The following is a 28,000-nucleotide window of genomic DNA, read 5'->3' as shown; positions in this document are numbered from 1 at the left end:
GGCTTGTCCCTCCCCCGCCACATCGCCCTCCCGCCGGCGCTGCTGACGTGTCTGCTCCCTCCTTCCCCGCCCGGCTCCCTCCCTCCCCGGCGCCCGCCGACATGGCCGCAGCCGCGCCGCCGGACCCCCGGCTGCTGCTCGCCCTGCTGCTGCTGCTGCCGCCGCCGCCGCCGGGCCCGCGCTGCGCCGCCGCCGCCGCCGCGCCCGACCTGGGCCGCCGCTTCGCCGAGCGCAAGCGCTGCGCCGACCTCGAGTGCAGCAGTGAGTGGGGGCGGCGGGCACGGCCCCGGCAACGGGGGTTGTGGGCGAAGACGCCTCCCGGAGGTTCTTCCCAAAGCCCTCTCCTTCCGCCGGCTCTGGCACGGGAATTGGGGAGAATCGGGGAAACGGGAACGCAACGCCCACGCGCGCCGTCCCTCTCTCCTCGGCCAAGTTTTCTGATCCCCGCAGCTCCCTGTTTGGGTTTTTGGTTTGTTTTTTCTCCCTCCTGCAAATCCCTCTCGTGATAAACCCGCTCTCTGGGTGTTCTCTGGGATAATTTCAGGACCTATTCGCTGGGACACAGATGTTATCTTTCTGATTTAACATTAATAATTAGCTTTATAGCACACCCCTGAAGTACAGCTCTCCAGTGCTTTGTCAAACCCTTGTCTTGACTAGAATGCTTGCTTTTCTTTTTTAGCTATAACTTGCCTTTTTTTTTTTAGTTTTTAGTTATAACTTGGCTTGTTTGTTTGTGTTAATTATAACTAGAAATTTCTTAGTTATACTTTCTTTAGTTCTTATCTCTTGACCCAATCTGGAAAATAGCAAAGCGGTGCATGCGAGGAGGTCTTGTTTATTGCCAGTTAGCAAAGAAACTTTTCATGTAAATTCTTTTTTAAGTCATGCTCTTGCTCTTCTCTTTGTTTTCTTTCAACAGTGTTAATGTGCCGAGGGAAGGCCATGCAGGATTTTAAAGGTCCGGATTGTCGCTTCGTAAATTTTAAGAAGGGAGAAGCGGTATATGTATATTATAAACTAATAGGAGAATCAACTGAGCTTTGGGCTGGAAGCGTAAGTACTGTAAAGCATTTATTCTATTTGTTCTTCTTGGTAATCTATTTTCATTCCTTTTTCCTTGTAAGAGAATACTTGGAGTTTTGAATATGGCTAAATAACACAGTGAGTGCTGCTTTGTCATGAGGGTGGAAATGGGAAATGGGATAAGGTTTGATCAAACCTGAATACTGTGAAAATTGGGCAACACTAATGTGTCTAAAAACTGTTAGAAAACTGCCTTGGTGTTGAAAACCTCCTATTGCAGCACTTTTAGTGGTGGTAGCCATAGGCCTACCTGGAAGCTGAGCCTCCCTTCCCACTTAGGGTGGCTTAAGCTTGTGCTTGTGTTTTCCCATGACATGGTCTCATCCTGCACTCTGTAATCCTGGTAAAGATCGCTGCATGTGCATGTTTTAATTATGTTTCTCGTCCTAATATTCATCTGCCTTCTTCCCCTTTTTATCTAAGCTGCATGCAGAGTTGGAGGAAAAATAAGTAGTAATACTAGAAAGGATTAAGGTAAATTTGATTTCTAAAAGGTCTGTCTCTATCAGCTGTGCTGTAGCAGTTTGCAGAGTAGTGGCCTTGTCTGAGTCAGCAAGACAATCTGAGAGGCTTCTGCTAATGGGGAAGGAGCATCCCCATCCTCGCAGTTACTTCGCAGAAAGCTCATCTGGACTTTCATAGGCATCTTTTTTGCCTGGCAGAGGCAGAACTGAGGTACCGTGGAGGAAGAGCAATTTTTATGGGTTTCCTTGAAAATGTTGGCAATCCAGAGGTTGCTTAGACCTAGCCCCTGTTGCTTCTTCACCATATTTCCCCTACATCCTTTTTAGCATCCAAATTGTTTACTCCAATCTTCTTTCTTACTCTGGTCTTCTACAAAGGACAAACAATTTTGACAGTGGTTCAGGGTGCCTGAAACCACACCGGGGTGTTTACTGTGGGGCCAGTGGTTTAGTGAAAATCAGGATGTATCACTTTCTGTAACCACTTGCTGGGTGTGGACAGCCAAGCTCTCAGTAGGAGCTGAATCCAATTAGGATACAGAAGTGAATAGAAAAAATGCAGCACGTGGTTAAAGAAGAGTTAATAATTCTGTCATGCTGGTAATTCCCTTCTGACATGTTCTGTACCATAAATAATCTGGGTAATTAGCTGGTACAGGTTTCCAGGGCTGCCAGTTCTCGAGATACAGAGCAGCAGCATGGGGCCAATTTTGCATTTTCTAACAAGATATAATGTAGGCAACAAGATCAGACAGCAGGTTAAGGTAATTGCTGAGTTAATATTCAGTTTAATTATTCACTGATAGGCTCATGCAACAGTTAGGTGTGTCTCCAAGCTAAAAGGATGTTTGCTTTGAGTTTAACAAGTAAAAGCTGCAGCTGGCAGGTCGGAAAGAATTGCAAAGCTCCATTTTATTTGTTGTCATTTTTCAATTGTGTTACACGGCTTTCAGTGCTCCTTTTAGGGCAGTGCTGCCAGACTGATTCCTTTTGGTTGGTGGCTATAACCTTTATTTCTTTTATCTGTCTTTGATTGACTGCTGCTGCATTAATCATAACACTGCAACAACCAGACTGGAAGTGCTGCAGCAGGGTCAGAGGTGCCCTCCTTTGCATTTTGAGCAGGGCACTGGCATATCTGCCCTGTCCCTAACTCACAGATAGCACTGGGGTCTCTCTCTTGCAGCGTGACTTCTTGTGTCAGGTTTGGCTGGGCAGCCTGGTTTCCTATGCCAGGTTTGGCTGGGCAGCTTGATTTATGCAGGCCAGCTGTGCCTGCTGTGGGAAGTCTTGGAGCCAGGGGGAAGCTGCTGCTTGCTAATTAAAACCAGGCTACCCAGTGAGGTCTGCCATCAAAAGAATTCCAATGGAAGGCATGTTACCTTCTGCCATGGTCCTTTTGGGATCTCATTGTGTGACTTCATTTGGGCTTTGTGTCCATCATTTGATCCCATCCATGTACCCTACTGCCTTTTTCCATTCCCCAAAGGTTTGGGGTTTTTTTGGGAAAGGATTTATTAGGGCAGAATAGAAGCTATGAAATCAAGGGCTAACTGGAATTCTGATTGCCAGGTGTGAGCAGAGGTCAGGGAAATATGTGTATGAGAAACTTCAGCTAATGCAACTTGGGGCTTATCTCAAACAAGTTGTAAATACAGATTCTAATTCCAAAATCAATTTGAAGGAGCCATGAGAAATACAATAGTATTTCTGGCCTGAAGAGCCAGATCTGATAAGAAAAGGGGCCATTCACCAGGGCTGAAAAATCTATAGCAGTTGGGACTGGGCTTTATTTGCCTTTGCTTTTCTAATTCACTTCACCCTTTTCAAGCCATTGTTGATTTTTTTTTTTCCCCTGTGCCAGAAAACATGTTGTATTTTGACAAAATAGCTCCTTTATATTGTGATGCCAGTCTGGTATACTTTGCTTACAAAGTCTGGTATAAATTGCTCACAGAGCACACACTATGTTCTCTGGGTATTTTGCGTGTGAAAAAATTCTAGAACCCAGCTATAATATATATTCTATGCATTATATGTCCTGTAGTTTTTAGCAGAGCTCTCTAAACCTCAATAGTAAGCGAAGTCAAATTATTGGAAAATACTCTATTACCATTATTTAACGGTAATTTTATATTATGAATTTAATTAATACATCAATTGGAGGAATATGCTTGATTTTTATTTCCCCCAAGGCCAAAAGACAGAGCATATAAGGTACTCTCATTTTCCTCTGCACAGTATCCTGCTGTAAATCAGTCTCCTCTTCAGCATAAATCTTGTGTTGCTTACACCATCAAGTTCTTTTAAAAGTTCCTGTGCATTTATCCTGTGCTCTGCCCTCACTGTAGCAGGGTCCAGAACTCCAAAAGGACTTCAGATCATTCCAAGTAAAACCTGCTTGTTGTTCACAAAACATTTTCTCAAAGACACTTTAAGATGGTTATTTTATCTTATGGTAAAGGGGTGAACTTCATACCTTTGATTCAAGGTTGAAACCATTTCTGGCCTCATGTTACAAGAAATGGACTTGACTGCAAATTGTGACTTGTGTTGCTGGTTTTTGTTTTGTTTTTGTTTGTTTGTTTTCATGCCCTGTACATAGGTTAGTAAAAAAGAAGATAGGGTGGATAAAATTAAGTAGAACAGAAAGACAGTATTTCTGGAGGACCCAGAGGGTTAGGGCAATACTGTGTTTTTTTAACACTGCTCAGTAGATGCAAACCAGCTCTTCTTTGCCTTGTGTTCTGAAGTTTTAGTTACCTGTGATGCCTGTGCTTTAGGATTTGGGCTTTAAAATTAAAAAGATTTAAACATTATATTCCCCAGCTCTCTGTTTTCTGATAGATGGCATGAGGCTTCTTGGTCAGTGAATCTGCAGCAGTTGCCTGTCACTCGTGGGCACAAGGGGGGCCAGATGCTGTACACACAGCCACGTGTTTTGTCCATACACAACTTTTTAGCTGGGAGGAGAGTGGCTATTTCTCCCTTATACACTTGGCATTGATAGTGTCTTTCCTCTGTTGTGTCTGTAGAGAATGAATGTTTCATTTATTTGCACAATGAGGCATTTTTCCCCCCTTACAAGAGAGGACTTGTAAGGAAAGAAGCAGATGAAATTTTGGGCAGGCAGATCCCATATGGCTTATAAACCAGAGAAGTGGCAAACTGTGTCACTGCAGGGACTTGTATGGTCAGCAGCTTGGCTTGCAATAAAGGAGTTTCAAGTTGTGATGCCTGAATCTAATGGTTGTCACAGAGATTAGTCTGTAAGGAGACTTTGAAGCACCAACTTTTGTTTTCAGAAAGATCATTAAAAACTGGGCTAGAAGTTTGCAGAGAGAAAAAGCCAATTTACAATTAAACTCTAGTGTACCATGCAAAGACAAGCTTTTGATTTTACTTGTCTAAATGAATTTCCCAATCCCATTGGTAATTCCCGATAATAAACATGCATATATAATCTCTTTTCAGTAAGAGAACATATGCATTTACAAAAGGTGGGGAGGGAACACTTTGGGGTTTCTTAATACATATGTAACTAACTTCAAAGATATCAACTATGGAAGGTAAGATCTGACTAAGAAGTAGTTTTAAAAGGAAGTCCTATAGTGCATCAGTGCTTACTTTGCTTGCATATTAAAACAAACACCTCCAAAAATTATTAGTACGTATTATTTACTAGATACTGATTTCTTCTTTTTTTTTTTTTTTTTACCATTGTAAATCCAGAAAGCTTCAGGCAAGGTTAACCTGTTTCAGTGCTATCAGTGTAACAATATATCTGTGTATCCTTAATGTTCCATTCCCAGTTTCTTTTTAAATTTGAACTTTAACTGAGTGTTCTCCCTACACAAACTCTTCAAGAAAATTGCCAATTGTCATCTTTCTTCTGTAACAAATGATTGAGGAAATGAACAACTTTATTTTTTTCCCCAGATATTTTGGTTGTCTAGGAACTCTGTACCTTTCTAGGTGTTTCCACCAGGCTCTAATTACCTAATTATCTAATCAGTGTAGTGATTGCATGCTATTAATATTGGCTTCTTGACAGCTGTTGTCAGAACTCTCAAGTGAGAGCATTACTCTGTGTAGATCTTATCTGTTGAGTGATAAGAGAGATTCTTGTCTTCCACTGTTTGCCTTGCCTTAGCACATTGAAAATCACCATTCTGTGACTGATTTTGGCTTGTGTCAGGCACTGAAGAGCAGCAGTGCATTTGCAGAGGGAGGTATATTTTCCAAACAGGTTTTTAAATGATTCGTATATTGAGTACAATTTTGCATTTCTCTATAATCTGCTTTAAGAATTTTTTTTCCTGTAAGTTACAAAGAGAGAGTATTTTGGGCTATGATACTGTACATGGATGTAAATCTTATTAGTCAAAGATCCTCTTCTGCTTACTACTTGAGAAAATCCTTGAGGTATGTGTGGTGCCTCTGGTACTTGCACAATAGCAGTTAAAGCACGAGAGTCAGAAGGCCTGAGTTTTATTTTCCTAATAACTTGTTATAAGTCAGGCTTTAAAACATGAAGAGTCAAACTTAAACCATCTTCACAAGGCTCTAGTGAAATTTAAGTATAAAACCTCACTGAAAACTCTTGCATAAACAAGGCATCACTGGTCTTTTATTCACTGTGTTAAACTTCATTTAGAATACTTGAGAGTGAGTTCAACATATTTACTACTGGTGTCTGCAATTTATGACATAGCCATATTGTTTCTAAACCTTTACTGCTTTTTGTTTGTTTGTGTTTTGTTTGGGCTTTTATTTTGCAGGTTGGAAGTGATTTTGGATATTTTCCAAAGGATTTACTTGAAATAAATCATAACTATTCCAATGAGGAGCTAGAATTACCAACAGATGTAAGTCTTGTTCTGTTTTTTTTTTCAGTTAGGGTTTTACTGTTTCTTATCTCGGCATTCAGTAAAAATCCCAAGGTAGAAATTGGGAAAACTAGTGATTTTTAGTAACTTTTTATTAGTAAGCAGCTACATATGTGCAGAGGTGCACATGTGTGTGGGCAGGGTGGAATGTTTGTGCAGCCCTTTATGTGCATGGGTGTGAAAGTATCAGCCCAAAATGTGGGCATTGACCTTTCTTTTCTCAAATGTTAAGGTTTTCTTCTAAAGAAAGCTGGATTGAGCCCTGTAGGTTCTGTTAGCTGTCTTGTGTGTGGGCCTGCAAGTGTGTAATCAAAATGGCTTATTTTCCCAAACTTTCCAAGTTTAAAGTACTGCCAGAAACAAACAAAAACTGGGTACACTTAGCCCTTTGATTCTAGAATTGGTCCTGCAGCCCTTTCACACATGGCTGGCTTTCATGCACTAATAGCAGCAACTCCGGAGTTGTGTCAGTAAAGCCTTTTGAGGCTGTAGCTTTAGGCGTGCTTGCAGCACAGAAAGTCGAGCAAATCCTGGGCTGCATCCAAAGCACTGTGGCCAGCAGGGCAAGGGAGGGGATTCTGTCTCTCTGCTCTGCGCTGGTGAGACCCCACCTTCAGTGCTGCATCAGCTCTGGGGTCCCCAGCACATGAAGGACAACAGCCTCTTGGAATGTTTCCAGAGGAGACCACCAAGGTGATTTGAAGGCTGGAACACCTTTCCTACAAGGAAAGGCTGAGAAATGTGGGATTGTTTACCCTGGAAAAGAGAAGACTCCAGAGAGACCTAATTGCAACCTTCCAGTACGTGAAGGGAGCCGACAACAACGATGGAGAGGGACTTTTTATAAGAGCACGTAGTGACAGGACAAGGAGGAATGGCTTCAAACTGAAAGAGAGCAGGTTTAGATTTGATATTAGGAAGAAATTCTTTGGAGGCACTGACAGAAGTTTCCCAGGAAAGTTGTGGATGCCCCATCCCTGGATTGTTCAACGGCAATTTGGATGGAGTTTTGAGCAACCTGGTCTAGTGGAAGTTGTCCCTGCCCATGGCAGTGGATTGGAATGAGATGGCCTTTAAATCCCTTTCAACTCAAGGCCATTCTGTGGTTCTATGAAATAGTGTTCAGTGTTTCGCACTGCTTCTATTTATTTTTCAGAAATGGCATGACAGAGAGCTCCTGCTTGGAGGACTTGGTCCTTTAAGGGGACGCCAATTAACAGCGGTTGTGAAGCTTAGCAGCATTTGTTTTCTTCTGTTCACTGGCATTCAGCAATAGACTTGTTCTTCACTCAGGACATATGGTGATGAGAGCAGTGTAATACTGCCAGCTCCATTGCTGCCTTACACTTTGTTCCTGCAAAATCTTTTTATTTAGTTTTTTTTATGAATCCCTGGGCAAAACCTCCCCTGATTTCAAAGAGTTTTGGTTATAGGGTTAATTCTGTGTGATTAATATAATTTACATTGCTGCTGCATCTCTATTTAAGTAGATAAATGTATTTGGTCTCATCACTGTTATAAAGAAAATATTTTTTGACTGCATTGCTTTTCATTTCAGGAAACAGATTTTGTTTGCTTTGATGGAGGAAGGGATGACTTTGATAATTATAATGTAGATGAACTTCTGAAGTCATTGCAAGAGACAATAGCAAATGAAGGGGAAACTGAATCGAGTGATTCAGGGACAAAACAAGCTGAAGGAATTGAGAAGGATAAGGAGGCTGAACAGACTGATAAAGGAAAGTCCCTAGGTGCTTTGGAGACAGACAATCTTGAGCAAAGCACCAAAGAAGAAAAGGAAAAACTTGCCTTGGCAGACAAAGTTGACAATTCTCTTACAGAAGGAACTGAAAATACTGGGGGAGACTCCAGTGTCAATAGTCACAAAGAAAACTCTCAGGGAGACCAAATTGCACATGAGCACTTGAAAGGAATGCTACATGGGAAATTAAAAGGGCTAGAAAGTGAAAATACCAAAAACACTAGTATTCCTCAGGGTGAAAACAGCCAACTTGACCAAGAGAATGAAGAAGTCAATGCCTATACACTTTTAAACAGAGAGCTCTCTGTGAACTTAAAAACAAAATTTGGCTCAACTGCTGATGCTGTTGTATCAGATGATGAAGTGACTCGCCTTGTTACGTCACTGGAAGATGATTTAGATGAAGATTTGAGCATTAATCCTCACAATGAAGAGGAGGAGCCAGAGTTTGCAGATCAGTCTGCAGAAATCCCTTTGCTGTCTTTTACGGCAGAGAATGAAATTACATCCCCTGTGGATTTAGAAGATGATGGAAACTATGACGTTGAGTCACAAAATCACAAACCTGATGAAGCTGCAAAGGGTGCTACAAAGCTAAATAACCAAAGAGACAATGGGGAGGAACCTGGTTCAGATACATTAATTCTTAAGGATGCTTTCAGTAAGAGCAAGGAATTGGGCGACATTGTAAGTGTAGACAGATCTGAATCTAAACAAACAAAAGAGAAACACGATGAGGTGGTGCTAATTAGTAAAAGAGAAGCACCAGTAACTCAGCTTGAGGATCTTTCCAAAGAACCCCTCAGAAAGGAACCTGTGGGTACAGATGATCTGGGTTCAAAAGAAAAAGCCAACAAAACTGAGCAGCTGGAAGAGCAGTTCACTGATGGAACAGAGTCACATTCTGCAGCAGTGAAAGGTACAGCTGTGCCTGATCCTCATGCTTTGCCTAGTCCAGGCAATGCTCTGGAGTCCAAATCATTTCTTAAAAACAAGGAAGATGCCTCAGAACCATCTGATGATGATATCAACAAAAGTCCTGAAAGAGTTCCACTTGCTTCAATAGAGAAAAGTGAGAAACAGTTTGAGGATGGTATCTTGGAGGAGTCCTTGGAAAGTGATTTAAAGCACAAAAGATCATGGGAGAAAACAATGGAGATGGGGGAAGCTGAGAACGTGCCTCCAGTTGATGCTCCAGCCAAACTGGTGGAAGAGGTAAAAAATGCATCTCAAGGTGACCCAGGAGATACTGACCTCTTGAGACAGAAAGTGGAGCATGGAATGCCTGCTGTGGAGAAAGAACTTCTCAGACATGAAGAAAATTTAAAACAAGCAGGAAAAATTGAAAATAAAAATGCTGCCCCTTCTGGCAAAGAACTGGAAATAGAAAACCCTGTAGGCAAAGGAGACCCAAGCTATAGCGGAGTTGTTGAGCAACCTAGGCCATGGGAAAATGAGACTGAGTATTCAGAGGCAGAGGTGAATGAAAAACTTTCAAGAAATCTTGGCAAGATGCCAGTGTCTAAAGACAGCTCTGTTACAAATTCCCCTGAAGAAAAATCAGAAAGCACCATGCAGAACACTAATACAGAGGATCTTACTCGGCAAGGAACTGCTCGTCCTGAGGAGGCAGGATCAGACAGAAACCTTGGCAAAGATTTGGCTGAAGAAACAACACAGAGAGCAGAATTGCAGTCTGAAGAAACAGATGTTGAAAATGACCCTGACCTGAAACAAGCAGATGATGAGCTTCTGGAAGATGAAAATGCAGCAAGTGCAAAGCTGTCACAAGCCAAGACTGCAAATGTCCAGGGTAATACAGTAGGTAGTGAAAATACAAATCCTGAATTAGAAGGAAGTGAAGCTGTTTCAGGAACCCCAAATCCTACTTACAAAACAGGAGAAGAAACAAAGTCATTCCCTAAGGAGGCTAAAACAATCAGCATGCAAAATGCAAGTGAGACTGGGAACAAAGAAGTGTACATATCAGAAAGAAAAAATGCTAAATTGGATGAGATGCAACATGTCATGGAAGCTGATGAGGAGTCTTCTGAACCTGAGGAACCATCAGCTGTGGAAGAACATAATTTCCAATCTCCTCACACAGAAGACAGCAATGACTTTGACCGAAGCAAAGATCATCTCCCAGAGAGCATTTCACAGAAAGACTCAAAAGAGGTGCAAAATTTAGAGCAAACAAGAAATGACCACCAGCAATCTGCCCATGTCCCCAGCCCGGCTGACAGCTCAGAAGCCAGCAGTGACACTGTAACAGGCTTCAGTGAGTCTGTGAAGCGGCTCTCAATAATGAGCGATTTCCTTGACGAAAAGCGCGTGATGCGCCTACAGAAGTACCTTGGGCTCCAACACGTGGTTAAGATTGAAGCAATGTTCCACGACATGAAGGTGGAGATGGAGCTTGCTCAGATGGCGAGCCAGAATAATGAAGATATAGAGAAAGCTCTGGATGAGATACTGGAGTTTTCAGAATCAAACATTATGGATGTTGTAGGAAAAGTTCTGGATTCCAGGGTGGCAGAAAATAAAGAGGAGGTGGTGAAGGAGATGGATTTGTATGATGAGGAGAGTGCACTTATGGATGATATTCAAGAATTAATATATTCATTAAGGAGTAAATATTCATCTGCTGGTGAGAGTGTCCCACTTGCTTCTCCAGAACAGGAAGATGACCAGCTGCACATTCAAGGTAGGATGTTAAACTAGTTAATAAGTAGATTAAATTGAAGTAAAATTCTGTCCCAAGCAACACTAACACAGAGAAGCTTCGGGAAGAGGGTGAGAGAGTAGAATTGAAAGAGGCCTTGTGCAATAACCTGGGATTTTGCTTATTTTTAATGCATGTTTTTAGCATTGTGATGAGAGTGGCCCAGGGACAAATCCTAAGGGAAGATATTGAGTTCAGCGCACCTGTTCTCATGGACCAAGTTCTGTGTAAGATAAGTGAGATCCATGCATGGATATGGTCATTAAGAAGCCACTCAGGACAAGTCTGTACCTCCTTAAGAAACAGGGATCCACATATACTAATGTGCTGAATTTTCTGGAGGGTTCAGAGCAGTCTTTTTTTTCTGAACTAATTATCACCTGATTGTGAAAGATTTGGTGATTAATGCAAAGTCCAGGTACTAAATCCAGGCACCTAAAATCTAGGGTCTCTTTATAATCATATTTCTGCCCATGTTCATAAAATAGTAAGTAGAAATACTGAACAAACAGATCTTTTAATTGGGCAAGAACCAGAGGTAGAGTCTTTTGCAAACTTGCTGGGTTTTCTGATTAGTGTGCAAGATGTTAAGATATGCTTTTAGCCAGGCTCCTCTTACAGTAGTACATGTTAAGTATGTGATTTCTGATAAGGTCATGAATGATGCAAATATTTCACCTTGCAGTGTTTTGCTACAAGGTCAGTGGTTGATATCGTTCATGAATTTCATACAGACATTTAATTACATGTTAGTGGAAGTTGATTGGGAATATACTGAAAAAATACACAAGCTGAAATATTAAAAAAGTGTCAAGAAAGCTTTGTTACATGCAGCATTTCACTGAAGGTAGCTGTAAGAAATACACATTAGGTCAGTGCTTATTTCATATCTCCTTTTCTGTCACAGATGGTACAAAAGCGGCTGAATATGACAGTGTTTCCACCAGAAACCCAAATATCATTGATGAGGGCAGCCAGGAGGAATTTCAGCAGCTCATTGAAGATAAGAGGCCAGAGAAGCCTATTGAGGAAGAGGAGAGGGCTGTCAATGTTCCACCTGAGCATGAAGAGGCCAACTTCTCAGATAGTGGAGAAGTTGAAGAAGGGTATGATAGTGAAAGAGGACCACTCCTGGAAGATACGTCCTTTGGGTCAGTTGATTCAGGAGACGGTGCCAGCGAACACATTGCTGAAGGTAACCATTTGGAATTGGCTTATTTTGTTGTTTTGCTCTTGAAGACGTGCATGGTTTAATGTATTTTAGGCAAATAGCACGAGTTTTCACTGATACTTTCATTTTATGTTGCTGTAATTCTCATGGCTTTCCCTGATCCGTGACAGTCCCTCTAGTGGTAGTACTGTATTGCTAACTTAGCACAGCAATTTTTCTACTATGGTTTTGCAATGTAGGAAAAAGGAAGGTGCTCTTGTATCAGAGTTAGAGTTCTGTGCTTGGGCTAGTGGACTGTGTCTCAGGATGGTAGTTGAGAAAGAGAGGAAAAATCCCTGGAGGCATACCATCAGCCCAGGTTTCTGCCTCTTTGCAGGGGTTGACAGCCTAAAGTTCACCTTCTATAGACAGGATTGCCCATAGAATTGTGTGCTGTTCTTCTTGCTCTTTTTAGCCCATGTCTGTGGGCCATATTACTTTCCAGGGAAGGTGGTGTGTAGCTTCCCCCTCAGGCAGCTCAATCATTTCTCTGTGTGTTGGAGTAGGAGAAATGTTTGGCTCCCTCTGGCTGAGGCCTTGTCCCTCTGGAGCTAGAGTGCTGTCTCACCATTATGCCAAGGAGGGATCCTGTTACTGTCATCTTTCCCAGCTCTGTTTTAGCATGAAACAATCTTTGACTGTGTTCCCAGTGCTACTCTCAGCTTTGCTGTTCTGCCTTCACTTCTGATTATGCTTAATAATTCTGTCTCCACTGAGTATTTAGGAAAAAAGTCAGGCACATCTTTGTTAGCTTTTGAGCACTCCTGAGGTGCTGTACCATCTCTAGGGCCAAGCACTTTGGAGCAACTTCTAAGTTCTGAAGGAAACTCTAGGTTGAATGCCAGGAAAACGAAGGAATTTTGAATGGCTAGCAGGTAACTTACTGGTTAAGTAGTCAGATGTTCAGCTGTATTTCAGACTATCTTCCATTCCTTTCTTAAAGGTGGTTGAATGCTGCTTGCCAGGAATTCTTAGGAAGGCTGGTAGAAGTGTTGGGAAGTAACAGGGTGGATGATGGTAAAGTCTGGCCACAGCTGATGTTCCTTGGTGTGACAACAGGCTGGGCAGGTGGCTGTGGAATCTGCTGGCCTGGATGTGTGGCAGCAGAAGCAGCAAGATGAGAAAGCAGTATTCAGGCCAGGGTAGAGCTGAAGATGGTTTAAAGCTTTTGCCGTACTTAGTACTGACAGAGTTCCAGGGTGTTTGACATAGTGTCATTCTTGGGGATGTCCTGTGCAGGGCCAGGAGTTGGACTTGACAGTCCTTGTGGCCCCTTCTGACTTAGAATAGTGGTTCTATGAATAGTGCTGGAAACTAATCGGAGGGATTCGCGGTTAGGAATTGAAGAGTGTGTGCTGTTCTGATTCACGGCTGGAGGACCTGGGTGTGCTCTGAGGCAGGCTCGGCACCGTGCCACCGCACAGCCGCGTCCCTTCCTGCGGGACCTCTCCTAACGCCGCCTGTGGAATACCAGCGCACTTCCCGAGGGCTTCCTGCCGCTCTCCCCAGTGCCCCGGAGCACGGGGGCAGCGCGGCGGCAGAGGCGGCTCGGTGAGGGCGGTCCGTGAGGTGACGCCGCCCCCTCTCGCCCGCAGGTGCCGGTGCTGGCGCCGCCTGGCGGGCGGCCCTTGGCGAGGCGCGGGAGCTGCAGCGGCGGGTGAGTGGCGCGGCGCGCGCCGTGTGACGCGGGCGGGGGCGGGGAGGCCGCGAGGGGCGGCGCGCGGCGGGCGGGCCCCGAGGGAGGGAGGGAGGGAGGGAGGACGGGAGGGAGGGCTGACGTGTGCCTGGCGCTCCCGGGCCGCCATGGATCCCGCGGGCGGCAGTGGGTGGCCGGTGGAGGAGCCATCGGCGCGGCGGAGGCTGCTGCAGGTGATGGCAGGGAAACGGCGGCCGGCGGGAGGGCGGGCGGGCCGGCCGTGAGGAGCGGCGGAGGGGCTCCGGCGGCCCGAGCCGGGCGGTGACACACCTCCCCCGAGCGAGGCGGGTCCCTCAGGGGGTCACCCCGGCGCACCCCGCCGTGAGGGGGGCTGGCGTTCCGCGCCCCCGGCCCGCAGTGTGGGGCAATCCCGCGGGAGCGGAGGCGGCCGCTGGCGTCGGGGACCGCTGCCGGCCTCCCCGGATGACGGGGAGAGCTCGCCCCCCGGCCGGGCTGTGCAGGGGCAGGTGTGCGCCCTCCTTTCCGTCCCCTCACTGCCGGCTGTGGAGAAGGTAGGGAGAGAGAGGGTAAGTAGGAGCAAAGTAAAGGGAGAATGCAGCGGCTCCCGTGTGGCTCACACAGTTTGTTCCCTGAGCGCCATGTCATGTCACTATCAGCCCCATAACTTGTACCAGGCATTCGCACCTTCCCCAGGTGCTCTCTGACCTCCAGGTAGAGGAGGAGACTCATGCCATATGACCCTCTGACGGGCAACAGCTGGGAGCAGATCTGAGCCATTTGCACTGGATTGGCACAAACACCCAGATGTAAAACTGTTTGGGTTTATTTTTTTCTATAGTTTTCCATCCTTGTAGCGTTATTTGGAAACAGGTCAAATAACTACCAGTGCTATGTAATACAAATTGTACGCATCAGTGTGTACTCATTTTGGTGTGACTCTTTGCCAGCAGACTGCCACTGTCAGGTGTCCTCCTGGTACTTGTGAGTTTTGCATTGAAATGTCAGCACCAGGCTGCTCTGTGGTTTTCTTCATTTTCGGTTTGCAGTTTGCAGAAAAACTGCAAGAAACCTCTAGATGGTTCCCTGGTTTTATGGGAGGAATAAAAGCACCTGTCAGACTGCTTGTTTTACCCCTCTATTTAATGAAAACACGCTCATAGCTGTCACTGCTGTCGGTTTGCAGTTGGTTGCCACGCTGCCTGAGGAAATGCGTCCTGGGCCTGATTTCCATGGACTTCCATGGGAGCCTGTTATTATAACTGCCTTAGTGGGAATTGTCACACTTGCTATATTTTTCTGGAGAACCTGCCTTTCAGTGAGTATATTTCATGTTTGCAAGCCTGCTGATGTTTCACAAACTAAGTGGTCCTTTGTATGGTTAAACTGTTTCAGCATTACTGGCGTCAAAGCGATATGTAGTCTTTTGTGTTCTTACTTTTTCTGTTTAAAACATTAATGGGAGCTAAATGCTGGGCTGAATATCTAAAGTAAGTTGCAGTGCTAAGAAGCATTTTCTATGAGCTGGTCCTTGAAGATTGCTTAGTAAGAGGTAATTTCGAAAGCAAACTAGAGGAGTATGCTGTAAATAAAGAAGGCTGAGGAAAGGGTCAGCATAACTTTGAAATGAGAAGCCTTCCATGTGCTTGAGCCTGTTGCTGGCTATATCCAAAACAAACAGTTAATCCTCCCCACTTCGTGTTGTCCAGCTGCTTGCAGGTACTTCATTTAGAAACCTAAAAACATGATATTAATTCTCATTGGAGAGCCTTTTCCATTTCTTCCCATTCCTACATGGATAATTTTATGTGCAACAAAATTCTATCACCAGCTCTCAACTATAACACTGCTTTTCCTTGGGAGCTGAGAGATGAAAATCAAATAGGCAAATTTATTTTATAGCTGTCCAGTTTAGTCCCGATATTTCTTTGGAAATTGATGGAATACTTTATATTTGCCTGACAAAAATAAACCAAAACTACATGTTTTCTCAAACAATATTGATAGGTTTTTTCCCCTTGCTTAGTTTTGATATTGAATACGCCAGATCAGTTTCGAATGCAAAAACCAGTGTTAATAGAACAACATAAAAAAAGCTTCAGAAAGTCTTCTTTTATGGTGTTAGTTTCGAAACAAGCACCTGTCATGTAAACATACTGCTTTAGAGGGCACAGAACTGGGATGCAAGGGGTTTTTAGTGTTTACAAAGGGGTTTTTTGTGTTTGCAAGTTTGTGGCTGTGGTTTGATACAAAATGGCTTCATTTTCTGTGCAAATTAGCTGTGGGCAGTTACTAGTATCCCTTTAGTGAGTGAGTAAACAGGCGTTTACTAAGGCTCCGGGACGGGGCTTTAGCCTGGGAGCTTTTATTAGAAAACAGCTTAAGCTCATTTGTAGTGTTACTCAACACTCACTGGCAGTGATAGATGTGTTTTCCATATGCTGCTTTAACCAGCATGGAAGTGGTCACTTTTTTTCCATAGGGAATATTAATAACATTTTTCACTTATCACTTTTTATTGCTAATCTTTTTGTTTGTCCTCTTCCATAGGTAAAGAGTAGAATTTATCAAGGTAAGTTTCTCTTTACTTTTCAGTGTTGTTGATGCTTAGGCACCTAAAAGTTTTGAAGATTTATACTGTTTCAGAGGATCGAGTATTCATCTTCACTCCCTTTCACAGAGAGTGCTCAGTCCAAGGTTACAGTGCAAGCTTGGCCAGTAGATGATACTTAGTTGAATCTGAGGGTTTAAATCTTGCCTTTGATAATGCTTTGATCAGGAGAAACTGCAGCTTGCACCTGTAAAATAAAGGGCAAGGAAAAGATTAATTTCGTTCAACAAAAATGTGAATCACTGGTTCATGGGGCAGAGTTTTGGTTTTCTGACCAGCAGTGGGTCTGCCTTTGCTTGCTGTTTCTCTCAGAAAGCGGGAGCTGGTTCCTTTTGTTTTTTCAGTTGAGGGGAACCTGAAACTGGCTGCTGTGCAGTTGCAAAGAGACACACTAAATGTAGATCTAAATATGCAGGTATTCCTGTGGCTAGCACATCACTTTTTACAAGAGTTTTTCTCCAGTTTCAGGTTTATAAAATTAAAGTGTACTGAATGGAAAAAAAATATAAATCCAAAGTAGGGTGATTGCTAGAATTCATAACTGAATAGAAAATTCAAATATGGAAGAACTGTCTTCATATGCAGTCTATCTTTTCCCCCCTCACATTTTACTTACCAGTCATTCCTCTCTAGTTTCATTATGGTTATACTGAAGTTTCCTTCTACACAGTTAATGCAGAATTAATGAGCTGAAAAAAGCCCGTCTGTGATCTCTGAGGTGGTTTCTGTAGTGCAGGAAGACTATTGGTATTGGTGGTGCAGAAATTACTTAGCAGTCACCCCTAAAAAAAACCAAGGAACATGGATTTAATTCCACCACCCAAATAATCTTCTTTTTGATGCTGTATAGAAACTACTTAGTAAAGATCAGAACAAATAGCTATTCTTCAAGCATGATGCAGGCCACATTGCTATTAAAATCTGTATCCAAAATAGAGGAATATTAACAGTAACAAAAATGCTTTAAAACATTGCTTACATTTGGAGTCCCAAGGATAAAAATCTACTATCCTCGCTTAATCACAGTAGTAAAATTGGGAGGCCAAGCTAATGCAGGGATTGCTGCTTCCTTTAAACTGCTGAGGGCTATCTTGAACCTTGGCAGCCCCTTGCTGTCTCTCCTCTGCCCAGAGTGGGAAGGGCCTAGGATACACTGTCCCAGGAGCCCTCGTGTGGGAGGGAAAGGAGGAGTAGCAATTGCCATTGCACTCTGTGGGATGCAGTTGGAACAACCAGTGCTCCTTGTTGTGCTGCAGGATTTGCTGTGAGGAAAATGGCGCTTGGGGCAGTCAGACTAAGGTGGCTTAGGATTTGAAAAACAACAACTGTGTGGTTTTAAAATAATTTGTAATAAAATAATTGAAGTATGTTAACGATTTTCATTGAATCCTAAGGGTTGCTTGGTGCCTTGTTTAGGGTGAGAAGCAAATGCATGCCTGAAGGCTGCTGCTTGGTCACAGCCCTTTTGTGGTCTAAGCAGATCAGGTCCTTAAGACTACTGCTGCTGTCTCCCAACCAACTGTCTCTTGTTCTGTTCCAAGTAGATCTTCTAGAGCTTTCATCCTCTTACCTTTGCTGATGAAACATCCAGCTTCAATAGAGGAGAAGTGTGGTTTTTAGGGAAGGCATGTCCCTGAGTGTCTGAGACTGCACTGTCAAGTCTTCCCCTGAACACACCTCAGCTGTGTGTAGCCAGCACCTCTGCTCTGGGTTCTGTGAAGTGGATGCAGGAGCTTTGTGTCAGCTTTATGGTCTTGTTTTCAATCCTTACTTTAAGTGAAAGCTGGAGATGCAGAAAGGGCTGACTGCCAAGGAATTAACACTCTCCTGATTTATGCCTTAGTTATTACCTGAAAATGTTCCTTGAAGTTGTAGTAACAATAGCTGATTTATTTTCCACAGTATATGAAGTACAGTTGCTGTAAGCTTTCTTTTTCTTCCTAGTGACTGAAAAACAACTTGCTGAAAAGATTAAAAACCTTCTTCAAGAAAAGACAGAAATCTTAGAAAAGTTGTCAGAATATGATCAAAAGGTATTGTTCTAAGCTGTCCTTTGTTTCCTAATTATCTGTTATTGCTTTAATGACACGGTCAATGCAATATCTAACATATTTTTATTTTCTATTCGTATTGAATATTATGTTGACAATTTCCTCAGTTCTGTGTGGTTGTTTCTGTGCTTAGATAAAGGAAGCAAAGGAATCTGTGAAAGTGGCCCAAGAACAAAAAGACATTCTCTCAGATGAAACTGCAGGGCTTAAGGTAAGAGAAAGTTAACTGTCTCTGTACTGAAAGCAGCAACACAAATAAAAATAGTTTGCTTTAGGTTGGTTTTACATTTTTGGTTTTTTTAAGGACACTGTCAAAGAATTGGAAGAAGCAAATCAGCAGCTAGATAACAAAGTGAAAAATCTGCACACCATGCTTGAAACAGAGAGAAAAAAGAATGAGAAGAAACAAAACAAGGTTAGAACAGTTACATTTGTGTCTTACATTGTCCTTAGCTTGATGTTCCCTAAAAGCTGGTCATGACCTGATGGCTTAGATAGAGGTAGAACAAACAAGGTGAGCCCCCTCAAAAAGGGAGATTAAATGAAATTTTAGGTTTATCGCAAGATCAAAGGATTAGTCTGTTGATTTATTTTTTGGGGTTTTTTTTAGGGGGCTTTGTAGGGTTGTTTATTTTTTAAGATCTTGATGTGGTTATGTGCTTTCACACACAAACAGATGCACTCAAGTCATGGGCTAGTCTAATACTTCCCAGATGGAGCCAGGAATTTCTTAGGCAATATAAGCTGAAGGTTTCAGGTTGGGAAGAGACATTTTCTTGTACTCAGAGCAGCATTTAGTTCTACAATAAATGTGAAGATCCCTGAGCTGCCCTTCTTTCTTGTTGGCCAAACATATTTGTTTTCTGTTTCTTCTTCTTAAAGCCTGATTTTTCTGTATCAACAAGCTCTTTGGCCTTCTTTTGCTCAAAGGTTGCTGCTAATGATAGCAGTTCCTCTCACTGTGGACTGCACAGGTGTACAGGGAACTTCCTGGCCACAGACAGGCGGAGTCAGGGGTAGAAGTAGATTTAAATGTGCTGAATGTTTCTATTCCTTGCTTTGTTGATAAGGTACTGCTATGTTGCTTCCAGCAAATGGATGCTTGAAATGGAAGCTTGTTGGTGTTTTGACTTAGCTTTTATGCTTCCAGAAGACACAGGTTAAATAATTACTCAGGCTGAGGTTTGTGCCAGGATAACACTAAGTCACTGCTCATCTTTTTCTTAGCTCTCTGAAACCCAGAAGTCCTTGGAGAAGCTGCAGGAAGCTATCACTATGCATTCTGCAGAGCTTTCAGAGGTAAAGCATTATTTACACCCCCTCAACAGTCATAAGTTTTTGTACCAGGAAAATTCTTATCTATGAAATAGAAAATGCTGGCTTGGCAGGTTGCAGGTTGTTTGTGCGTATGTACCTTTTTCTTTTCCATTTAACTAGGTTTTTTGTAGCTGTCGATCCACTATAGTTTGACTTTGTCTTCTCATTCCTTTTTGTCTCGTGTGTAGGTGCAGATAGCCCTTAATGAAGCTAAACTGAGTGAAGAAAAGGTGAAATCTGAGCTCCATCATGTGCAGGAAGAGAATGCTAGACTGAAAAAGAGCAAGGAACAGGTAAGTTATGCCCAGGCCAGGCAACCTGGTCTTTCAAACAAAATATCCAGCCTTTATTCCTAATTTTTTTGGGTGTAGCTTCAGCATGCCTCTGTTTCTTTAACATGGCAGAATTCCATGTTTTCTATTACCATGATAAAATTCAAATGCTTTGTGCCTGCTTGTACAGGCTGTTTGTGCAGCTGAGCCACATCTCTGGTATGAAGGTTTTGCCAGTTCATTTTGCAGTTTTTGTCGGCAAAGTCACAGGGAGTCTGTGCTGAGGTGGCATGATGGAGAGATTGCCTCTTGGGATCAGGGCTCAAGGAGTAATGGTGAACAATTGCCAGAAAGTATTTCAGAAAGCAAAGATAATGGGGGGGAGTTTTAGCCCTGGAATGTTGGGACAGTTCTTTTCCAAATAATTGTAAATATCTGTTTTCTTTCCTCATATGTAAAGTATGGGACTTTTTAAGGAATGTGTTTTGATTACCTCTGTACTGCAATTAATTCCTCATATTTTGAGGTGTGTGAGCAGTTTGATGTCAGGATGTTAGCTGAGAAAATGACAAATTTTTAAAGCCACCTAATAATAAACTGCAGAAAGTTTCCCGGTATCCACTTCTGCCAATGGAGCAGCAATGACACTGCTAACTGAAGTTTACCCTTTATCTGTGACCCATGGTGATCAGTTATCACCAGAGCTGGCAGTAAAATTGACTTAATTACATACACCGTATACTAAAAACACAGCAAGTAATCATCTTGCCTTGGTGCTTCATACAGCTGCTAAAAGAAGCTGAAGGTTGGAGTGAGAGGCATTCTGAGCTCCGTGAGCAGATTCAGCTGTATCAGAAATCTCAGAAGGACATAGAAGAGACACTTGCCTACAAAGAAAATGAAATTGAAGTAGGTTCTCTTAACCAGCTTGCTTTCAATATTATGCATCATAAAATACTCTGTCATATTTCACAAAATGCAGGGCAATTGAACCTTTGATTTCTTTACTAGGTTTTAACCAATTGCATTATGCAGCTGAAGCAGCTGGACATGGATTCAGAGGTCAAGAAGGATGACAGAGGGCATGAGTGGAGCCCAGGAGAGGATCTGGCCAATGGAGAGTTGCCAGGTACAGTCATCCTACCTGAGGATCATGTGGTGCTGTGCTTGTGGCATGTTAAAGAGGGATCAGGGGGAATCCATGCATATAGAGCTGCCAGCCTGAATCATCAAACACAAAATATCCCTAACTGAAGGGAGGAACTGGCTACAAGGTCAATAATTGCTTTTAGATTACCTTTTAGGTAAACCATGGGTGTAGTGACACGGCTGTAAAGAGTGTGTATAAAGGTTGCTAATTAAGAGCATTCCAAAGGCTGAGAGTCTCAGCTTTGTTGTTCTGGTGCATTTATTTTTTATATGAATTTTTAATGAGCTTTCTGCTTGCCTCCAGATAAATAACTAATTTAGGTAATCATATTTTTTAAATCTGAAAGACCAAAATAGATGTTTTCAAAGCTATTTAGGCAGTTTGTCATTTGTGATGTTGCACATATATTTCCTGCATCTCTGGTTTTGAAATCCTTTTTTTTTTTTTTTTTTTTTTTCCTCTCTACCTATAGTCTGTGTGGGCTGGAAATTCCCACTTCTTGATTTTTGGGATTTTTTTTTGACCATGTAAGGATGCAGGGATTAAAGTGTAGGGAGTGTTACTTATAACAGTTGTTCATGGACTTGTTCATGATTAAAACAGGGAAAACAAAGATATTTTTCTGTTTTAGATATTGAGAGTGAGAAGATGAAGGCTCAGATTAAGCAGATGATGGATGTCTCCAGGGTATGTTGCACAAGTATCTAATAAATGCAGTCACATTACTGCTATGCCCATGATGATAAACTCTGCTCCTCTTTTCAGGTCAAAACGATGTTATCTATCGTTGAAGAAGACAGAAATCTTCTGCAATCCAAACTGAATGATGAAGTAACAGCAAGACACGAGCTGGAAGGTAGGTTTAGCAAAATAACTGCTTAGTGCTGTTGGTGGCTTAAGAAGAAACAGAGCGTGTAAGTGGCCATAATGGTTCTTACTGCAACTGCTTCTCCCACAGAGAAGATAAAAACATTGGAACATGATTCCTCTTCACTGCAGTCAGCCAAAACACAACTGGAAAATGAATGCAAAACTCTTCAGCAGAAGGTGGAGATACTTGGTGAACTGTACCAGCAGAAGGAGATGGCACTCCAGAAGTAAGCCTTTCCTTACTCTGTCTGTTCTATCATGGGCACTGTCCAAATGCTTTTCGCTAAGAAGGATCAAAGAACTTGGAAGCTGTGGTTGGAATGAGTGATGGCTAGTCTTTTGATACAGCTGAAGCTGGTATCCTTTCTTCACTTTTGCCACCATGGCAGAGACTCTAAAAAGACTGTCAGTGTGCACACACCATATTGCCTTCTACTTTTAAACTTCTGGAGAGGGCAGGTGGGTGGCTTGATCTGCAAATTCCGTGGTTGCTCTGTTACATCATGCAGAAGTGTCAAGGAGAACATAGGTGCCCTTAAGATTTGTTTCTGTTACTCTGACTTCTGTTCAGTGAGTCTAATTCTCATAATGTAGAAACTTTAGTATTTCAGCCTTGTGAGCTTCTTGTGTTCTCAAAGGGCTAAAAGAAGGCTGAGTTGGTGATGGCAGCTGAGAGGAATTAATTGCCAGTGGTGAGGATCTGCTCTGTGTGTGTTTATTCCTCATCCATTTATTTACTTACTGAAATGTCTGTAATACCATCTCTGTTTTGTGGGGAAAATTTGAGGATAGGATTCAGGCACATTCTCAGCTAAATTCTGTAGAAAAGCTGAAATTGTGATGGAGAAGCAGTTGAAGTTCCTATGGTGTAAGTGTGTTGGTTGGGGGAAGCACAGAGTTGGAAATGAGGCTGTAGTGAAACTGCCTGACCTTGTAACTTCCATGGATCCATGTGTAATAAACTTAGAATGGAGAAGTGGAGGGTAGCCCACCCTTCAGGGAAAACTTCATCTTGACCTGTGTGAAGAATTTCTGTTCCTCACAAAGCATACAGGAGATTACACTGCCTGTTAGTACTTCTTGATTAGAGTGAAGAACTCCTTGAAATTTTTATTTTCTGGAAAACTGCTTTGACTTTTAGCTGAGGAAATGGATTTTGTTGGAACTAAGCTATGAGCAATAGTTAATTGGCTATTAGTTAAATGGTTCCAGTTCTGTGGGATAGCTCCTGTAAGTTAAACACACTATAGACCTCTTAAATACTTCCATAAAAATATGAAAAATAAAAAAAAATAATGAACTATGAGGTTATAAAAAGACTGTTGAAATTGATATACTGAATTGGTATTTAGAATACTTGGAAAAAGCTTCCCACATGATTAATAACTATTGAATGTGTTTGTCACCTGGGCCCTAAATTTTCCTCTTCTCACCACACATTCATTTCTTCATTTCCCGTGGTTGGTGTCAGTCCAGTGGATTTCCTTGTTTGTACCTTTATAAATCTGGATTGCAATCTGTGGCATTGCTAGGAAAACCACAGGATCTGAAGGAATGAACTGTCTGCAGTTGGTAGATTCTGACAGATCTTCAGAAGCTGACAGAACTTTCTAGTCAACTCCGTAATTTTAAGGTTTTATACACAAAGGGTTTGTCTGTTGGTTTCAAGAGACAGGATTTCTGTCTCTCATTCTAAAAAACCTCTTTTTTCTCTCTGATCTCACACATTATTATAGATTTTGATATTGCTGTCATTGGCAGGGGAGTACCTTGATTTTGAGTTGTAATAGATGTAGAATGCTGAACTATATGGTGCATTTTTTTTCCCTGTGCAGAAAACTAACCCAGGAAGAGTATGAGCGTCAGGAGAAGGAGCAGAAATTGTGTGCTGCAGATGAAAAAGCTGTGCTGGCCATTGAGGAAGTGAAAGTTTACAAGTAACTTGAATTTCTGAAGATTATTATTTTCCTTTTATTTCAGCACTGAGAAAAATTTATTCAAACATCTCTCCTTTTCCTCTTTTTTCCTTTTGCACAGGCAAAGGATCCAAGATATGGAAGAAGAATTGCAGAAAACAGAGAGATCTTACAAAAATCAGGTAAACTTCTTGCTTCCTGGTTATTGTGTCATCTTTTACTGCATCATTCCGGTGCTCTGAGGTGCATTGTGGGAAATCCTGGTAGTTGGATAAAAACTAAATGGTTTATTTCCTTCTCAGATTGCTGCTCATGAGAAAAAGGCACATGACAACTGGGTAAGAATGTTCATCCTTTTGTGATGCCAACAGTTTGTATTTGATGTCACATTGGTGCCATTAATGCAGTTGACAAAATTTTCCCTACCAGCTCATTGCCCGCTCAGCCGAGAGAGCTCTGGCTGAAGAAAAAAGAGAAGCAGCCAACCTGAGACAGAAGTAAGTACAGAACAGACCCTCTCTACTGCTCTTTGAACATGTTGGGAGTTCCTCGGGGGAGAAAAAGCTCAGAATGTGCAGTGCATTTTTAAGTTGCTAATCTTAACTACTGTTAAACTGTTTTGATGGTTAAAATAACAGTTCTTAGTGAAAGCTGTAATATTTTGCAATGCAATTTGCCTTGTTACATTCTAATAGATACAACTCACATGTATTTCTTGCATCATAATAAAAGACCTTTATTTTTTAAAATCAGATTAATAGAAGTAAACCAAAAAATCATCGTGCTTCAAAGACCAGTCATTGTAAAGCCAACTCCAGGCAGACCTGACCGCCAGATCCCACCTCGACGAGGTAAATGCTGCTGGTTCTCCCTAAACCTTTGGTCTTGGAGTCAGTACATCATAAAAACATAGGGCTGTGCTAAATTCTAGAAAAGCAAATCGAGTGGTTTTAATTCTTTGGCACAGGGCCCTTAAGCAGAGATGGCTCTTCTGGCCCATCACCTGTGAGTGGAGGAAATCCATCCCCCACACAGATGATTGATGTCCCTGCCCGGCCCCTCTCTGCTCCTCGAAGAGAAGGCGTGAGGGGTGAATTTGGTAAGCAGTGAAAATCCCCTTTTTTGACAACTCCCTCTTAAGCTACAAACCCAGAAACACCAAGGTAGATATTGGTTCTAGGAATGTTGATATTGATACCTGCTCTATTAATACACTGGGTGGTTTGTGGTAGGGTTTTATTAATAGAAATAGCTCAGGTTTGTGTTATTTAGGGTCTCTGGGGTTCTTGTTTCCCTTAAGGTGCAATGGTGGATGGCCCCCCTGCTCCACGAAGGCCTCCAGAGCTGCCTGGAAGGATGTCTGTTCCTGGTAAGTTGTGTGGTCTGCAACCAACTGCAACTTATTCATTATTCTTTCACTTCAAAGAGGCAATTTGAAGCCCACCTTCCCTACCCTAGGCATGGTAGGACATTTATTCATGGCTCTCTTTATAGATATTGGGCCTGCTGTGGCATCCCTGATCAGCAGCGAGCCAAGAACCTCCTCCCCTTCCACAGCAATGGATGGACTGGTGAGTTGAGAATGCTCCAACCTTCAGGAACCCTTTCCAATACATGATACTTGTACCAATACATGTACTTCCTCCCGCTTCTTTAACTGTATCATGTTCTGTCTTGTCTGTATCCTGTCACTATTTTGCTGTCCAAAAAAACCCCAAAAGCAACCCTCTCCCAAAGAGTCTGAAGCCCCCAATGTAACTACAGATTCACCTTCCTCCATGGAGCCAGCTGCAGTGAGTATTCAGAGGCTGGACATGGTGATGCTTTGATGGAGAGGAGTAACAGGCTTGGTGTTCTGAAGTGCTGAATAACTGCTCTGTGGAACTAACCAAGGGCTCATCCCTCTGTCTCAAAAGGCTTCTTTAATGATGGATCAGTCGCTCTCTGGGTTTTGTGGGATTGAGGAAATTGTATGTTTCTTGTTAAGGACTGTGGGCAAACACTTTGGAGTGACTACAGCAATAATCCTAAGCAGCTGACTTAATTGTGGTGTTTAAGCACAATTCCATGTGTAAATCAAAGGGGTGTCCACCAAGGACACCTCAACAGGTCTTGAACTTTTCTTTAGTTCAACTTCATCTGCACGAGCTTATCTCACTAACCACTCACTCCTGGGTAGTGCCAGCAGTGTTCTGGGAGAAGGGATGATGCTGGTGCAGTAGCTGTCCTGTTTTCTGCCTGGTTAAGGTGGTTTGGAGTGTGTTTGGGTTATTTTTCTTTCTTTCTTTCCCCACCCCCCACCTTGTACCTGTTTTCCTCTGGGAAACAGTTGGTTTGTTCAGCAGTCAGTGCTTGTCTGCTGCAGTAACTCAGTGAAGTGTAACCTCATCTTTCCCAGGGTAACGCTGGTGCCAAAGGCCCCTCTCCTTTCCCTGGGGCACCTTTGATGAGCTCCCCAGTGATGGGGCCTCCACCGCCCATTCGCTACGGACCACCAGGACCACCACCACCTCCTCTGCGGGGGCACTTCGGGCCTCGGCCTCTCCCTGGGCCCCAAGGTACGGCTGCAGTGCTCTGTGCTGACACTTCACTTCTTGGAGCCTGATTGCAGAACCCAGATCTGCTTTTCCTTAGCACACGGCTTCCTCATGCTTCATGGGCTTTAGCTGGCCCAGTAAGCTTGGATGGGCTGGGTTTTTTCAAGCCTCCTTAATGCCAAGGTATTTTTCCTTGTTTACTCTAAAATGGAAACCAGCAGCCAAAAGTCCCTAGAATACAATTCATGGGCTTTAGGTTAAAGCAGGATTTCATTTAACTCCACAACTTCCTTTCCTTTTAGGTTGTGGTGCTCCCTTGCCACCTCCGGCTGGAAGAGATTTCTTACCTGGTCCACGTTTAGGAATGAGAGATTTGCCTCCTGTCCCACTCCCGCCTCCCCCCGATCCCAGAGGCTACGCACGTGGGCATCCTCCCTTCCGCCCCCTTGGCCCTCCTGGCCCCAGGGATTATCCTCCAGGCCCTCGGCTACCCCCGCAGGCTTCCAGGGACTATGCTCCTTCTCCCAACAGAGACTTGCCTCCGCCGGCACCCAGGGACTGAGGGCAGCCGGCCCCAAGGACTACGCACAGCCCCAGCGCAGGATCCCTGCCTGCAGCACCCGGCCGGCTCCACAGACCCGGCTCCCATGTGCACAACTCTAGGAATTGGCTCTTGGTTTGAAGACATCGGTCTCATTTCAGTATATCTCAGCTTTCGCAGGATTAATTTTTATCCAGTTGCTACAGACATCTTATGTGCATCTATGATCACAAACTCATCCATCCACTTGGGCTGCAAGAACCTTTCTGTGATGGACTTGAACCTACTCTAAAAGTGCAATAGGAAGGAAGTACCTGTGTGGAGAGTTTTAATTCAATGTAGCCTTTGTAACCAGTTGGCAAATGAACTAATTTCGTTAAAAATGTAAATCAAATCATTTCCTGTGGAAATAATTTTTTAAGTAAAATGATATCGAACCTGCCTTCTCCATCACATCATTGAGCTGCAGTTACTGTAGGCTAGGGGTTTACTTGAGGACTCTGATGTTCTGGGGTTTTTTAAAAAAAATGTCTGGTCAGAGATCAGAAGCACAAATGACACTGTATTCAAAGGAAAGCTATAATAAAAAGCAAAATTCCTTTTGCTAAACCCCGAAGGCCTTGTTTCAGTGCCACGTTTTGTTCAGAAAGGACACTGGTTCAGTAATGTGACAGAGAACGCTACAGTTCTGAGAATGAGAATTGAATCAAGGCCAGGTTAATGCTGCTGCAGGGTAACGACCGTGTTACCCTCATGCTGATCTACTCTGACACAATATGGACTTGGTTCATGTAATGAGGACCATGGGGGATACATCTTCCAGAGCTGGAAGCCTTGAGGAAGTTGTGGAGTTGACCTGTGTTTCCACAGTGCCTCTCCACTAGAGAAACTTAGAACTTCCCTGATTGCTTTCTGCTTTCAAGAGGACCTCACAGCATCACATGA

General features: G+C 43.0%; 1 protein-coding gene and 1 long non-coding RNA gene across 5 annotated transcripts; one reads left to right on the top strand and one right to left on the bottom strand.

Annotated features, from left to right (window-relative positions):
- Positions 1–101: 101 nt before the first annotated feature.
- MIA3 (MIA SH3 domain ER export factor 3) lies at positions 102–27,671 on the top strand. 4 transcript variants are annotated; one of them, XM_015621063.1, is made up of 29 exons: positions 102–261; positions 923–1,056; positions 6,332–6,418; positions 7,998–10,908; positions 11,834–12,121; positions 13,732–13,793; positions 14,977–15,108; positions 16,341–16,362; positions 18,346–18,434; positions 18,586–18,663; positions 18,757–18,867; positions 19,680–19,751; positions 19,958–20,062; positions 20,828–20,950; positions 21,053–21,170; positions 21,823–21,878; positions 21,957–22,047; positions 22,150–22,288; positions 23,897–23,998; positions 24,099–24,159; positions 24,280–24,315; positions 24,407–24,474; positions 24,731–24,828; positions 24,945–25,076; positions 25,278–25,346; positions 25,472–25,548; positions 25,699–25,770; positions 26,376–26,535; positions 26,817–27,671. In XM_015621063.1, the coding sequence occupies exons 1-29, from the start codon at positions 102–104 to the stop codon at positions 27,074–27,076; spliced, it is 5,913 nt and encodes a 1,970-aa protein (XP_015476549.1). In that variant the 3' UTR covers positions 27,077–27,671. The 4 variants fall into 4 exon arrangements, with proteins under 4 accessions (XP_015476549.1, XP_015476550.1, XP_015476551.1 ...); XM_015621065.3 differs by lacking the exon at positions 102–261 and adding an exon at positions 341–469 and having other exon boundaries at positions 26,817–27,076; XM_015621064.1 differs by lacking the exon at positions 25,699–25,770 and having other exon boundaries at positions 26,817–27,076.
- On the bottom strand, positions 16,217–18,247 carry LOC117244168. Its single transcript, XR_004496745.1, has 3 exons — positions 17,972–18,247; positions 17,018–17,183; positions 16,217–16,588 (listed from the first exon to the last, which is right to left on the bottom strand). It is a non-coding gene; the product is annotated as an uncharacterized LOC117244168 (long non-coding RNA).
- Positions 27,672–28,000: the final 329 nt, after the last annotated feature.

The sequence above is a fragment of the Parus major genome, chromosome 3 (genome assembly GCF_001522545.3).
Source record: "Parus major isolate Abel chromosome 3, Parus_major1.1, whole genome shotgun sequence".
In the NCBI taxonomy this organism is placed as follows: domain Eukaryota; kingdom Metazoa; phylum Chordata; class Aves; order Passeriformes; family Paridae; genus Parus; species Parus major.
The sequence above is the reverse complement of the archived record's forward strand: the minus strand, read 5'-3'. Positions and strand labels throughout refer to the sequence as shown.

Excerpts from the sequence above, each read along its gene's own strand:
- MIA3 (XM_015621063.1), top strand. The coding sequence starts at position 102 with ATGGCCGCAGCCGCGCCGCCGGACCCCCGGCTGCTGCTCGCCCTGCTG. Across the intron at positions 24,316-24,406 it reads AAAAGGCACATGACAACTGG|CTCATTGCCCGCTCAGCCGA; the intron begins GTAAGAATGTTC and ends TTTCCCTACCAG. Across the intron at positions 25,347-25,471 it reads TGGAAGGATGTCTGTTCCTG|ATATTGGGCCTGCTGTGGCA; the intron begins GTAAGTTGTGTG and ends CTCTCTTTATAG.